This window comes from Sorex araneus, chromosome 2 (assembly GCF_027595985.1).
Source record: "Sorex araneus isolate mSorAra2 chromosome 2, mSorAra2.pri, whole genome shotgun sequence".
Taxonomy (NCBI): domain Eukaryota; kingdom Metazoa; phylum Chordata; class Mammalia; order Eulipotyphla; family Soricidae; genus Sorex; species Sorex araneus.
The window spans coordinates 6,196,405-6,209,836 of NC_073303.1; the positions used below are offsets into that span (position 1 = coordinate 6,196,405).

The window sequence follows — 13,432 nt, forward strand, 5'->3', positions numbered from 1 at the left end:
AGGGAGAGAGAAAGGAAGAAAGAAAGAAAGAAAGAAAGAAAGAAAGAAAGAAAGAAAGAAAGAAAGAAAGAAAGAAAGAAAGAAAGAAAGAAAGAAAAGAAAGAAAGAAAGAAAGAAAGAAAGAAAGAAAGAAGGAAGGAAGGAAGGAAGGAAGGAAGGAAGAAGGAAGGAAGGAAGGAAGGAAGGGAGAGAGGGAGGGAGGGAGGGAGGGAGAGAGAAAGAAGAAAGAAAGAAAGAAAGAAAGAAAGAAAGAAAGAAAGAAAGAAAGAAAGAAAGAAAGAAAAGAAAGAAAGAAAGAAAGAAAGAAAGAAGAAGAGAGAGAGAGAGAGAGAGAGAGGAAGGAAGGAAGGAAGGAAGGAAGGAAGGAAGGAAGGAAGGAAGGAAGGAAGGAAGGAAGGAAGGAAGGAAGGAAGGAAGGGAGAGAGGGAGAGAGGGAGGGAGGGAGGGAGAGAGAAAGAAGAAAGAAAGAAAGAAAGAAGAAAGAAAGAAAGAAAGAAAGAAAGAAAGAAAGAAAGAAAGAGAAGAAGAAAGAAGAGAGAGAGAGAGAGAGAAGGAAGAAGGAAGGAAGGAAGGAAGGAAGGAAGGAAGGAAGGAAGGAAGGAAGGAAGGAAGGAAGGAAGGAAGGAAGGAAGGAAGGAAGGGAAGGAAGGGAGAGAGGGAGGGAGGGAGGGAGGGAGAGAGAAGAAGAAAGAAAGAAAGAAAGAAAGAAAGAAAGAAAGAAAGAAAGAAAGAAAGAAAGAAAGAAAGAAGAAAGAAAGAAAGAAAGAAAGAAAGAAAGAAAGAAAGAAAGAGAGAAAGAGAGAAAGAAAGAGAGAGAAGGAAGGAAGGAAGGAAGGAAGGAAGGAAGGAAGGAAGGAAGGAAGGAAGGAAGGAAGGAAGGAAGGAAGGAAGGAGAAAGGTGAGAGAGAAAGAAGCCTCTAGAAACTTAAAATTAGGTCATTTTCAGCTAGATATGTGAATTAGTGAGCTCTGGAAAAGAGTATCAACTTTTCATTGTGAAAATGACATAACAAATCTTTTAATTTAATTTTTTTTCTTAGATCTTTTGTCTTCTAAACTCAGTTGAAATTTTAGCTCATCATCTGAGATGCTCTCACTTAGCTAATTGATTCATCCTATCAGTACATACAAAATATGTCCACAATGATGTTTTGTTTATCTATCACTTTATATCCTCCTTTATACTTATATTTGACAAAAAGGCATAGGTGAGATTTTCACCAATGTAGATTTTTCTGTTATTAATCATTTTCTACAAATATATTCCAAAAATGTCTGTGGTGTGACCTATAATAAGTTCAGAAATCTATAGATAATTGTTAAGTAATTTATACATATAAGAATTGTTTATTTGATAAGAAATAAAGGAGCGTCATCACGATTTTTTTACATCGAAGATAACAACAGTCCTGGAACTTTAGGGTTGAGAAAGACAGTATAGTTTGTCTCTCGTGTCTAACATATTATAGAATCTTCACTATAATCCTTGAAGTATGTACCAGAATGTGTTTGTAACTGGAAAAGGAAAGAATAACAACAAACTTTCTCGGGGCTGGAGAAATAGCACAGCGGGTAGGGTGTTTGCCTTGCACATGGCTGAGAAGGTGCGATTCCCAGTATCCCATATCGCATATGGTTCCCTGTGCACCGCCAGTGGTAATTCCTGAGTGTAGAGACAGGAGTGAACTCTGTGTATCGCTGGTTATGACCCAAAAAGAAAAAAAACACTTTCTCATTTTCTAATAGTCAAAATAGAATGGGCACTAACTTTTTGGACTATTGCAAAAATTAAGATAGCACCATGATTGGTGTTCCTCCCGTAAGTCTGAGTACAAACATCTACCATGTAACTGTGATTTGTATATGAACCACTGAAGGGGTCAGAGGAGTAGCACAGCATTTAAGGCACTTGTCCTGTGTGTGGCCAATCCAGGTTTGCTCCCCTGCATCCAATAGGGTCCCCAAGCATGCCAAGAGGGATTCCTGTGTGCAGAGCCAGGAATAACCCCTGAGCATCATCAGGTGTGGCCCAAAACTGAAAAAAAGTAAAATGGAACTAAAGTGCACTGGAAAGGAGATAACGATGACGAAGAAAAAGCAGAGAGGACCCAGATATCATGTTGGAGGGACAATGGCTCTCATGCTGTATGCAGTATAGTGACATTTTTTTCCTAACTCATCAGAAGTAACATGAAAACATCATGGTATCTAACATAGATTTTACGAGTTTTAACAGTTTATTAGAACCCTGTCTCAGAAATATGTTAATGCTTGAAATGCTCTAGCATCGAAACTAAGATTTTCTAAAGCAATATATTGTTGGTCGTGAGAAAATAGAACTCATTAGTTCTTTATTCTTTTAGTTATCTCCTGTTACATAAATATTTGTAAAGAAACAACAGGAACTTCTAGAAATGATTAATGTAGATACAGTCCCTTACCCACACCGAGAACTCTTAAATATCTTAGAGAGTAGAAATATTTCTAGCTGACATAATGAACCAATTTACAAAAATTGTCTAATGTTCGTTCTGTTCTTCCTGCTATTGTTTCTTAGTGGTGAGAAATATTTTGTGAACTTGGAGTATAAAAATGACCTATTTATTTTTCTTTTCCGTTATTATTTTCCAATTTTTTCACAAACCCTATTACAGTGCTAACAGAAATTCAGTGTTTTTATTTTGACTTTCCTATTATGAAAACTATATCAAAATTTAAAGTGGATTCCATCTGGGCTGGAGCAATAGCACACCAGGTAGGGCGTTTGCCTTGCATGCAGCCAACCCAGGTTCAATTCCCAGCGTTCCATAGGGTCCCCTGAGCACCGCCCGGAATAATTCTTGAGCGCAGAGCCAGGAGTAATCCCTGTGCATCGACAGGTGTGACCCAAAAAGCAAAATGGATTCCGAGTCTTCACACTCTTGCTAGAATAAACAACTACCCTTTCTGGAAACATCACAAGGTAGAAACATAAAAGTTGTCCTGTAACATAGAAGCTAATAGACTAACGATAACTACATGGAACTATGTTTGGGTGGGTCAAGGATCAAGAGACAACAGTGTTGTGAAAGGGCTATATCTTTGACGTACATCTGCGGTAGGCTCACCATCGAGTTTCATGTCATTATAATCTACATGATGGAACAAAACAAAATCAACTAACTGCATTTCTCTGAATATATGCCCTATCCATCTACCCTGACCATCTGACAGAGCCTCTCACAGCTGACAGCCATCAAAATAAGGAGGTGGAAGACCAAGGGAGATGGCACCTGTCTTCATGAGCAAATATCTGTTTACTAATCCAAAGCCCTGCAATCACTCTCACATAAATCTCCCGAGTGACATACACAACATTGTCCATCATAGCTCAATCTTCGAAAAGTCCAAAAGCGTAAATTTTAAAATTTACTATCAACATTTCAATAGACAAATATCACTGTATTTTCTCAGTGAAATCTTAGATAGCAGTAGAAATAATAGAACACAGATATGTTGGATCAGCATAGCAGTAAAAGCTTAAGAGAAAAAAGAAACAGACCACAAACACAGATTCAGTAAAATCCCCTTTGTGAAGTTCAAAACCAACTCAACCTTCACTGCATGCTATTTAGGTAATTACATGTGTAAGAGCGTGCTGATATAGAAATGATATCCTTACACAGTCTGATGAATAAAAATTTTTAGGCAAATATAAGAGAACCAAAATACTTATCAGTAACTCGAAAGTATCCATAGACATTATCTATTGAGTAGATATATAGTATAACAAACATGTTATTGGTAAACCTAAAGTTATTATTTTTTGAGGGGGAAGAAAAATATTCTTGTCTTCGCTGAATTGTTGGTTAGGACACTGCACAAATCTGCCAAAATTCAAGGGGTCATACACAAAACAGGTTAATTTTATACAATACAGGTAAATTACCTCAACAAAGTTCACTAAAAACAGGGGGAATTCTGGGATACAAACCTCATTTCTTTAACAAAAAGTTATTATTATTCCATAACATTTTATCAAATATTCTTTTTCCATTGGACACAAATTCTAGATAATTTTCTTATTTATCCTAATTATTGAAAATGATTTTATTGAAAAAACAAATTTAAATTAAATGTGCTCATGTTATGTATATTTCAACTTCAAACTGCATAGTAAAACATAAAATAGTTTGACAAAATTTTCCATGTTAGATGTACGAGGAAATTTCAAAAACAAAACCTAGCACCTAAGGGAACACTATTTAGAATTAAAATTACTTTTTGAATTGCTAAATTGCTTTTAGAATTAAGTCTCTGCCATTAGACATGGACTTCCTAATGAAGAAATTCCTTTGTGAGCACCAGTCTCTAAGGTCTTAATCACTTCACACATGTACAATATTTAGTATTGCACAAAAATATTTCCATGTTACAAAGAATGATTCTTGCATTATGTACAAATGACCATAGTCATCTCCTCTCTTAGTTAGGCTGAAATCTACCTGCAAAGGTGTCTCTAAGAGCACATTAAGAGAGCATCCTTGCCTAGGAGTATAGCTTAGAAGAAGAGCACTTGCCAAGCACGTATGAGGCTGTGGGTTTGATCGCTGGCAATGTTCAAAATAAAGAGGCAGCACATCAAAAATACATTTACCTAAATTTATCAGTCTTTTGCCAGTCTCTCGTTTAGTTTGTTCCTGTGTTTTTAATCAAGACTTCTATTAAATACCAGATATAGTTGTGACTAACTGTGGTGTGAGTGGAAGGAACTAGTGACCACGCCCCTAGTTAGAGAGGACCATTGCCTATGAAGAGCTTCTGTGAAAAAGCAAAGAACAAGGATCATCACCACAAGACCAAGAGACACTGAGCCACAGGAGAGCGTGACAGTTGGGGCTTCATTCCTCATCCAAAAGACATGATTCCCTACACTTTTGTTTTCTGGTAAGTTTTTTCTATCATATCATGAAAACTACAAGTGAACATCCTACAATGCATAAATTTCAGACAACAGAAGCAATAGGATAAAACCTAAAAAGAAGGTGTTAAATGTGTGTTAGTTACCAATAAGTGTCCATGCTGTCTCAGGACTGGAAATTAAATTAAATTTCAGATACAGGAGTTGCTAGAGTTTTCAATTGCCAAATATCTCGTTTTGCCAAGAGGCACACAGTATATTCCTTCTATCATTTTAACCTTCCTCATAACGATCCTAAAATCAGATGATAGCAGGAGAAAAGTTGATCTGAGAAAGCTCAGTTCTCTTGCTCAAGTTCACAAAATATTCTCAAACTGATCTCAAAGAGTCCTCATGCTGTGCCCTCCAGTCTGAGACCTGAACTATTTTCGGGGGTGGGGGGTCACACCCAGCAATGCACAAGGATTACTCCTGGCTCTTTACTCAGGAATTACACCTGGAACTGCTCAGGGAACCATATGGGATGCTGGGAATCAAACCCGGGTCAGCTGCATCTAGGCAAATGTCCTACATGCTGTGGTATCACTCCAGCCCCCTGAACTATTTTTAAATTATCTTCTGCACTGACTACCTGTGCCTACAGTAATATATACTTCTTCCCTTGTTATTTAAAGAAACATCAAAAATGTCGGACCACTGTGACATTTTGCTTCCAGTATTCTCTCACTATCATCATAGATATTCAACTTACATTAAACTATATTTGGTCCGTTTGTCTGAAATATCACTAAAAATGTAATCTGTAAACATTAGGTTCTTATTAGATATAATAACACTTAAGAAACCCTCCTTGCCCCAAGGAACCCAGCCCTGGCAGCCGACCTCTACTACCCAACCTCCGGCACACTCCAGGTCACTATTCGGACACATTACATGACACTTCCTACCCATTTTCCATAATTACCACACCATATTTGATGGAGTTCAGACAGTAGACAACAAATCATAGTTTTATATATATACACATATATATTATAGAGAATAATGAGTATATATAAATGTGTATATATATACATATATATATACACACCTCTCGGAGAGCTCAGCAAGCTTCCACAAGTATCCCGCCCTCATGGGCAGAGTCTGGCAAGCTATCTGTGGCATACTCGATATGCCAAAAAACAGTAACAATTGGTCTCATTCCCCTGACCCTGAAAGAACCTTCACTCATTGGGAAAGACAAGTAAGGAGAGGCTGCTAAAATCTCAGGGATGGGGCGAATAGAGAAATTACCAGTGCCCGACGAGTAATTCGGCAAACAATGGGATGACAGTGATCCAGTGAATTATCTGAGACAGTTAAAGTCCATGTATGTCGAATTTGTTAGCAAACAAGAAAGCCTGGTGCCAATGTTCATACATGCTTAACAACCTAAGAATATATCTAGTAAACGTTCGTAATAATAATAGTGAGTTAAAAGACACATTAAACACTACTACCTAGAGATGGACATTCGGATAATGTAGCTAGTATGAATCACAAAGGTGATCACTGTAAAAAGCATCAGCACTGGGACTATTTGGGGCACCGGAATGACTGTGATTGGGATGAAGGATCAACAGAAGCTACTAAAGTGATTGGCTATATTCTACTTTTGACTTCAGGTCAAGTTACACAAAAAACCACCTTCATTTTTTGAGTTTTATGTTTTTATGTGTTCTTGTTTGATAACAAAACTATTTTAAATTCAGACAATGTTGGAGTGACTATGTTGTGTTACTTTCCAAATAACAAACAAAAGTCAGTATTGGGGTATTGCAAAAAAGTATCTTTAACTCAACATACAAAGTTGAATAGGATGTTGGTTAAGGAAAAGAGATTGCTTTGTGTGAAACTCCGGCACCAGTTACTGTAAAGACAAAAATAGAAATTGTGTGACTATTTTGTGAGGCCAACCAAGGGCAGAGACTGGATCTGTTGAATCTTGAGTCCAATTTGATCCTAAATTCCTTTGTGTTTTAATTCCTGTCATTAAGCCCAGCTTAAATGACAAGAAATGCCAAATGAATTTTAGAAGCATTTTGGAAGCTTTGATTCAAATCTTTTTACTCTACTATTCTGAGGTATGTCAATTCAAAATCTATGCTGGGATCATAAGTATTATCTTACCATATGTAGGTTTTGCCTTTTTTAAGTTATGTAGAAAATTCTAGACAATTCCATTTAGGTCTAAAACTTCATTATAACATCAAAGTGAAATTAGAACAAAAAAATGTTGAGAGAATATTAGGGCAAGTGTGTTAATTTTTATATTTTAAGATTTAAATTTAAAACTTCCACAATACCAAATGTTCTCAGAAATATTAATGTTTCACCTTTCCTTTGGAACAAAATATTAGCATCACTTAATAGACAAAGAAATTGGTCTAAAAATACATTCACTAAATTCCCAAGGACACAGAGCTTCCCATTTTGAAACTAGTATTTAACCCAAAGCAACACAAACTGACTCCAAAATCTTAAGTTGAATCACTCAGTTTCATTTAACGTTCATCTTACTTCACAAAAATAGTACACACTATTACATTGAGTACATTTTTGAATTGACAAAGACTATGTCTCTATCTCATATTATTTGAAACTTATCTATAGTTTCTTACCTTATCCTGATATAAATGCTATAAATATTAGAAATTTAAAGTACCCACGATGTGTGGTTCATAGTCACAATATATGCATGTCACTGTCACTGTCATCCCGTTGCTCATTGATTTGTTCGAGCGGGTACCAGTAACGTCTCTCATTGAGAAATTTATTGTTACTGTTTTTGGCATATCCAATACGCACGGATAGCTTGCCAGGCTGTGCTGTGCGGGCTCCATACTCTCAGTAGCTTGCCGGGCTCTCCGACTGGGGCGGAGGAATCGAACACGGGTCGGCCACGTGAAAGGCAAAAGCCCAACCGCTGTGCTATCGCTCCAGCCCATATACACATGAAAATATATTAATTAATTTCATCATCAAGCATTTTATTTATTTCATTTTGGACACAAGATTCAGAAATAGAGGGGCTGGAGCGATAACACAGCGGGTAGGGCGTTTGCCTTGCACGCAGTGGACCCGGGTTCTAATCCCAGCATCCCATATGGTCCCCTGAGCACCACCAGGGGTAATTCCTGAGTGAAGAGCCAAGAGTAACCCCTGTGCATCGCCGGGTGTGACCCAAAAACCAAAAATATATATATTCAGAAATAGTGAGCTGATGTCTTATGTCATATTTGTATTCCCATAGAGTGAAAATAATTTGGTTGAATTTAACTATAGATTCGAAAGGAGTCAAATAATCAACTCCCATAATTGGAAAATTTCATGGGAAATAAACGACACTGACATTGTAATGAAGAATTGTCTGTATAAATTGCCTCCCTTCCTCCTCTTGTTCAATATCCAATGCTGAGGAGTCATACAGATGGCTGCTATGTGTATGTGACACCAAATGACTGAAATTAGTTGTGTTTTTAACTGAAAAAAATCAGTAAAGCTTTTGATATGATGTAGTGTGGGGAACAAGAATTTATCCCATAAACGTGGGCTGGGGGTGATTCATAACACTACTGGGGTAAAGGCTTGAGCCTTGCATACACCCACCATGGCCTCCTGACCATCAAGCATCACCAGTCGTGATCCAGATGGCCCCTAAGATATTTCCTGGCAACGCAGGGTCCAGCAGCACCACACCTGCAAGCCCTGGCATGCAAACCTTATCCCACTTGCCCAAGAATCACTGGGTATAGTCCTTGGGCAGCACCTGAGTGGGCCTGCCACAAACAGAAAGCGGGGGGAAAAAATGAACTCTCTACACACACATGAAGGTAAATATTTAGAATGATTGATTCAGGCTAGAGCGATAGTACAGCATGTAGGGCTGCTAGCAGCCAACCTGAGTTCGATCTCTGGCATCCCATATGGTCTCCCGAGTATTGCCAGGAGTAATTTCTGAGTGCAGAGCCAGGACTAACCCTGAGCATCATTGGATGTGACCCAAAAGGAAAAAAAAAGAAGAAAGATTAATTCTCCATAGCATCAAAAATACATGCAAAAAAGAGCATAATAGTAACACAGAAGTTGATGCAGCAACACTGGTGTACAAAAAGAAGGAATACTATGAAGGCTGCTACTCACGGTGATTGCTATTATGATTATAATTACTATCAGTGGAGGACATGTAAAAATTTGACAGGGAATATGCATAGTGATTCTGATTCTTGTGTTTTTTATAGTTGTGCTAACCCCCAAAATATAAACTTTTACTTTTTATCTGAATCCATTGATAGTGGAAAAGGTTTGTAATGATTAAGTGATTTTCTGACATAGGTTTAAGAAAGAGCAAAGTCTCAGATTACATCCCCGCTGACCAGGGATGCAGGTGTGACCTGATGGAAAATGTGACCCGAAGTAAAAATGTGCCAATGTGGAAGGTGGCCCTCATATAATCAAATACTCATAATTCAATTCATGACACTGGAGCGATAGCACATCAGGTAGGGCTTGGACCTACTAGCCCTACCCGCTAGACCCCAACCTTGCACGGGGCTGAACCAGGTTCGATTCCTCCATTCCTCTCGGAAAGCCCTGCAAGCTACCGAGAGTATCCCTGCCCACACGGCAATGCCTGGCAAGCTCCCCATGGCATATTCAATATGCCAAAAACAGTAACAAGTCTCACAGTGGAGACATTACTGGTGCCCACTTGAGCAAATTGATGAGCAACGGAATGACAGTGACAGTGATACACTGATACAATTCATGTATTTATACAGAACTGTGCACTCCTTTCTAAAAACGAAATATTTTGTGGATTTATGCTTAATCAAAATATGTTAAATTTAGGTGAAATAACATATTAGACCTTTTCAATAACTAACAATTAAGAATGAATAGATTCAACATTTTATTTTTACCACCTTACCAGCTGTGATTATGAAGGGGCTTTAGGTTTTGAACATCAGGGAAATAGTGAAAGCAGTTTCATATGAAATATCACTGAAAGAGGGAATTGGTGGTGCACAGGAGCAAGTTTTGGATATCTGTGCTACAACCCAGGACTGATGGTAATTTTCACCTCTCCCAGTCTCTCAAAGGAGCAGTGGAAATGAACAATGGAAGTTCCACCACGGACTTCATCCTTCTGGGGTTCTCTGATTGGCCCCAACTGGAACGTATCATCTCGGTGCTTGTCCTCATCTTCTATGTTGTGATTCTGGTGGGAAACACAATGATCATCCTGGTGTCTCACCTGGACCCCAAGCTCCACACACCCATGTACTTCTTCCTCTCCAATCTGTCCTTCTTGGATCTCTGTCACACCACCAGTGTTATCCCCCAGATGCTGGCAAATGTGTGGGGTCCAGAAAAATCCATTTCTCAAGTTAGGTGTATGCTGCAATCTTCCATTGTCCTGAACCTGGGTGCCACAGAGTGTCTGCTCTTGGCTGTGATGGCCTATGACCGCTATGCTGCTGTGTGCCAGCCTCTGCACTACACAGTGATAATGCACCCGCGGCTCTGCCACAGGATGGTCATAACTTCCTGGTTAGGTGCTGTTGGCTGTTCCTTATCTATTTCACTCCTGACATTCTCATTACCAAGATGTGGGCACCAAGAGTTTGATAATTTTTTCTGTGAGATCATAGGTTTTATCAAGATTGCTTGCACCTATTCAAAAGTACTTGAGGTAGTTTTCCTTGTTCTCTCAGTGGTATTTCTTCTGGTACCCCTATCAGCAATTCTCATCTCCTATGGGGTCATCACTCGGGCTGTCATGAGGATCAAGTCTGCAACAAGATGGCAGAAGCTTCTCAACACCTGTGGCTCCCACATCACCGTGGTGACCCTCTTTTATGGGGCTATCATGTCTTTGTACATGAAGCCACAGAACAATTCCATCCAAAACGAGGGCAAGTTCATTGCTCTGCTGTATATGATAGTTATACCAAGCCTTAACCCACTCATCTACTCCTTAAGAAACAAAGATGTAAAGAATGCAGTCAAGAAAATCTTGCGTGTAAAAACCTGGTCAGCAAAGTGATGAAAAACATGAAAAATCAGTGCAGTGAACTACAGAAAAAAATTACTTGAACAACAGAAAATAATATTGTTCATTATTTTTCAAAGATTATCACCTGGAGTTAAAAACCTCCAGGACTCAACCCCGCCACGCTCACTGCCGCTCTCCAGCCGAGCCCATGAGTGATTCCCCAGAAAACCCAGGTATGCAGGATTGAAACTGAGAACTCAGGTTAAAGTAGAACCCGAAGTCCGTATCCCCCGTCTCCGGCAACTCAGCAGTCAGCCCATTAGCCACCTCTGGCTGGCACCAGATAATCTTGTCATCAGCCACCATCCAGATCACATGTCCTTCTCTCCCAGAAGGGAGGATAACATGCCATAGCCATGCCTCCGACACCGCGCCAGACTGTTTCACTGTTGGGGGAGAGGGGTCCCATAAGGGGGCATGTGAAACCCCCCCATGCCCCAAGGGACACATCCAAAAACCTCCAGAACTCAACTGCCACGACATTCTCAGCCACTCCCCACATGTTCTGGCCAAGCCTCACCCTCCAGTGAATCTATTCCTGGACACTTCATACCACACACCCTATCCATACTCCAATATTACAACACCACTTTTGATAGAGTTCAAACTAAGAGGCAACCAATCTTAGAGGGAAATATTTTTTAAAGATATATCTACATACATATATATACAGACAAGACTCAACTTTTGACAACATGTTAGTGATCTCGTATAGAAGACCTTAATGGCCCCTGGGTGAAATACAAAAATCTTCACACTCTTTTGTAGTATTTTCAGCAGTTTTTCATAACAAACAATAGCACTGTAACACTGTGGTCCTGTTGTTCATAGATTTGTTCGAGTGGGCACCAGTGATGTCTCCATTGTGAGATTCGTTGTTACTGTTTTTGGCATATTGACTATGCCAGGGGGAGCTTGCCAGGCTCTGCCATGTGTGCAGGATACTCCCAGTAGCTTGCCGGGGTCTCTGAGAGGGACGGAGGAATCAAACCTGGGTCAACCGCATGCAAGGCAAACGCCCTACCCACTTTGCAAAATGTATTGTTTCGGTTCTGCTTTGGGGCAAGGATTGGGGTTAGGGATGGAAACATCCGAAATATGGTTGTGGGAAGGTGTCATGGTGGTGGGATTGGCATTTGAATATTAAATGTAATCAAATATTGTGAACTACTGGAGAAAATTAAGAAAATTTTTTTAAAGATTACTGCCTGGGATTTTGCTGTGTACCAAACATTTTACTAGAGATGTTTTTGTAGAGTAGCATGGTAAAAAAAAGATTCAAATGCATAAATGAAATGCGACTCATTAATTCTGTGATCACCAAGCAACTGAGGAATCTCGAGAGTTCTCTCAGCACCTGCGTTCCGTGGTCTTGAGCCGCTGTCCCACCCAGGACGGCCAATGTCATGGGCGGATAAAGAAGAAAACGAGGGCCAGGCTGGTGGTGATCAGTTGCCGTTTATTCCACTCTCCCCACGCGCCTGTTCCAGTCTCACTAAGCCCCCCACTTCAGTCTCACACTGCCCTCAGTCCCTCTCCTCCTGTCTCCCTCGCTTGTCTCTCCACTCCGACTCACCACCTTGGTCTCTCTTTAATCACTCACCAACTCCCTGCATTGCGGGTAGCAACCACACACCTAAGTCCAGTTGCACCATCAACATATCAAAGCCCTTCCTCATCCTCTGCAGCCAAGGGATCAGGCTCCAGGGCAAAATGCCACATAGGGATTTCTCTTTTCCTTAGTCCAATAACTTAGTTAACATCTTAATTCTATTTCTTAATATTAGTTATTTTGTATGGACACAGTAAGAGATACATTAAGCTTGTAAGGTGGCTTTCTGGGGACATCTCGCTATAGATCTCAGACTACAGTGCTCAGACCAGAATAAACTTTCCTAACACTTATATTCTTCGTCCCTCTCAGAGAGCCCAGCAGCTACCAAGAGTACCCCGCCAGCATGGCAGAGCCTGGCAAGCTCCCCATGGTGAATCCAATATGCCAAGAACAGTAACAATAACGGGTCTCATCCCCTGACCCTGAAAGAGCCTCTAATACAGCACAAGAAAAAAAGAAAAGAAAAGAAAGAAAGAAAGAAAGAAAGAAAGAAAGAAAGAAAGAAAGAAAGAAAGAAAGAAAGAAAGAAAGAAAGAAAGAAAGAAAGAAAGAAAGAAAGAAAGAAAGAAAGAAAGAAAGAAAGAAAGAAAGAAAGAAGGCCTCCAGAAGTGTAAAATATAAGTTACTTTCCAGTGGAAATGTAAATTAGTGAGCTCTGGAAGAGTATCAACTTTTCGTTATGAAAATGATTAAAAACAAATCTTGAATTTCAATTTTTTATTTGCTTAAATCCTCTGTCTTCTACACTCAGTTGAAATTTTACTCATTGTCTGAGATGCTCTTGCATAGATAAGTCAAGTCCATACAAAATATGTCCACA

The 13,432-nt window shown here is 39.5% G+C and overlaps 1 protein-coding gene across 1 annotated transcript; it reads left to right on the forward strand.

The window, feature by feature from the left end:
• The first annotated feature begins 10,052 nt into the window (after window positions 1-10,052).
• Window positions 10,053-10,988, forward strand: LOC101538961 (olfactory receptor 2J3-like). The gene has a single exon (XM_004622005.2). The coding sequence runs from the start codon at window positions 10,053-10,055 to the stop codon at window positions 10,986-10,988; it is 936 nt and encodes a 311-aa protein (XP_004622062.1).
• The last annotated feature ends 2,444 nt before the right edge of the window (window positions 10,989-13,432 follow it).

Excerpts from the sequence above, each read along its gene's own strand:
- LOC101538961 (XM_004622005.2), top strand. The coding sequence starts at position 10,053 with ATGAACAATGGAAGTTCCACCACGGACTTCATCCTTCTGGGGTTCTCT.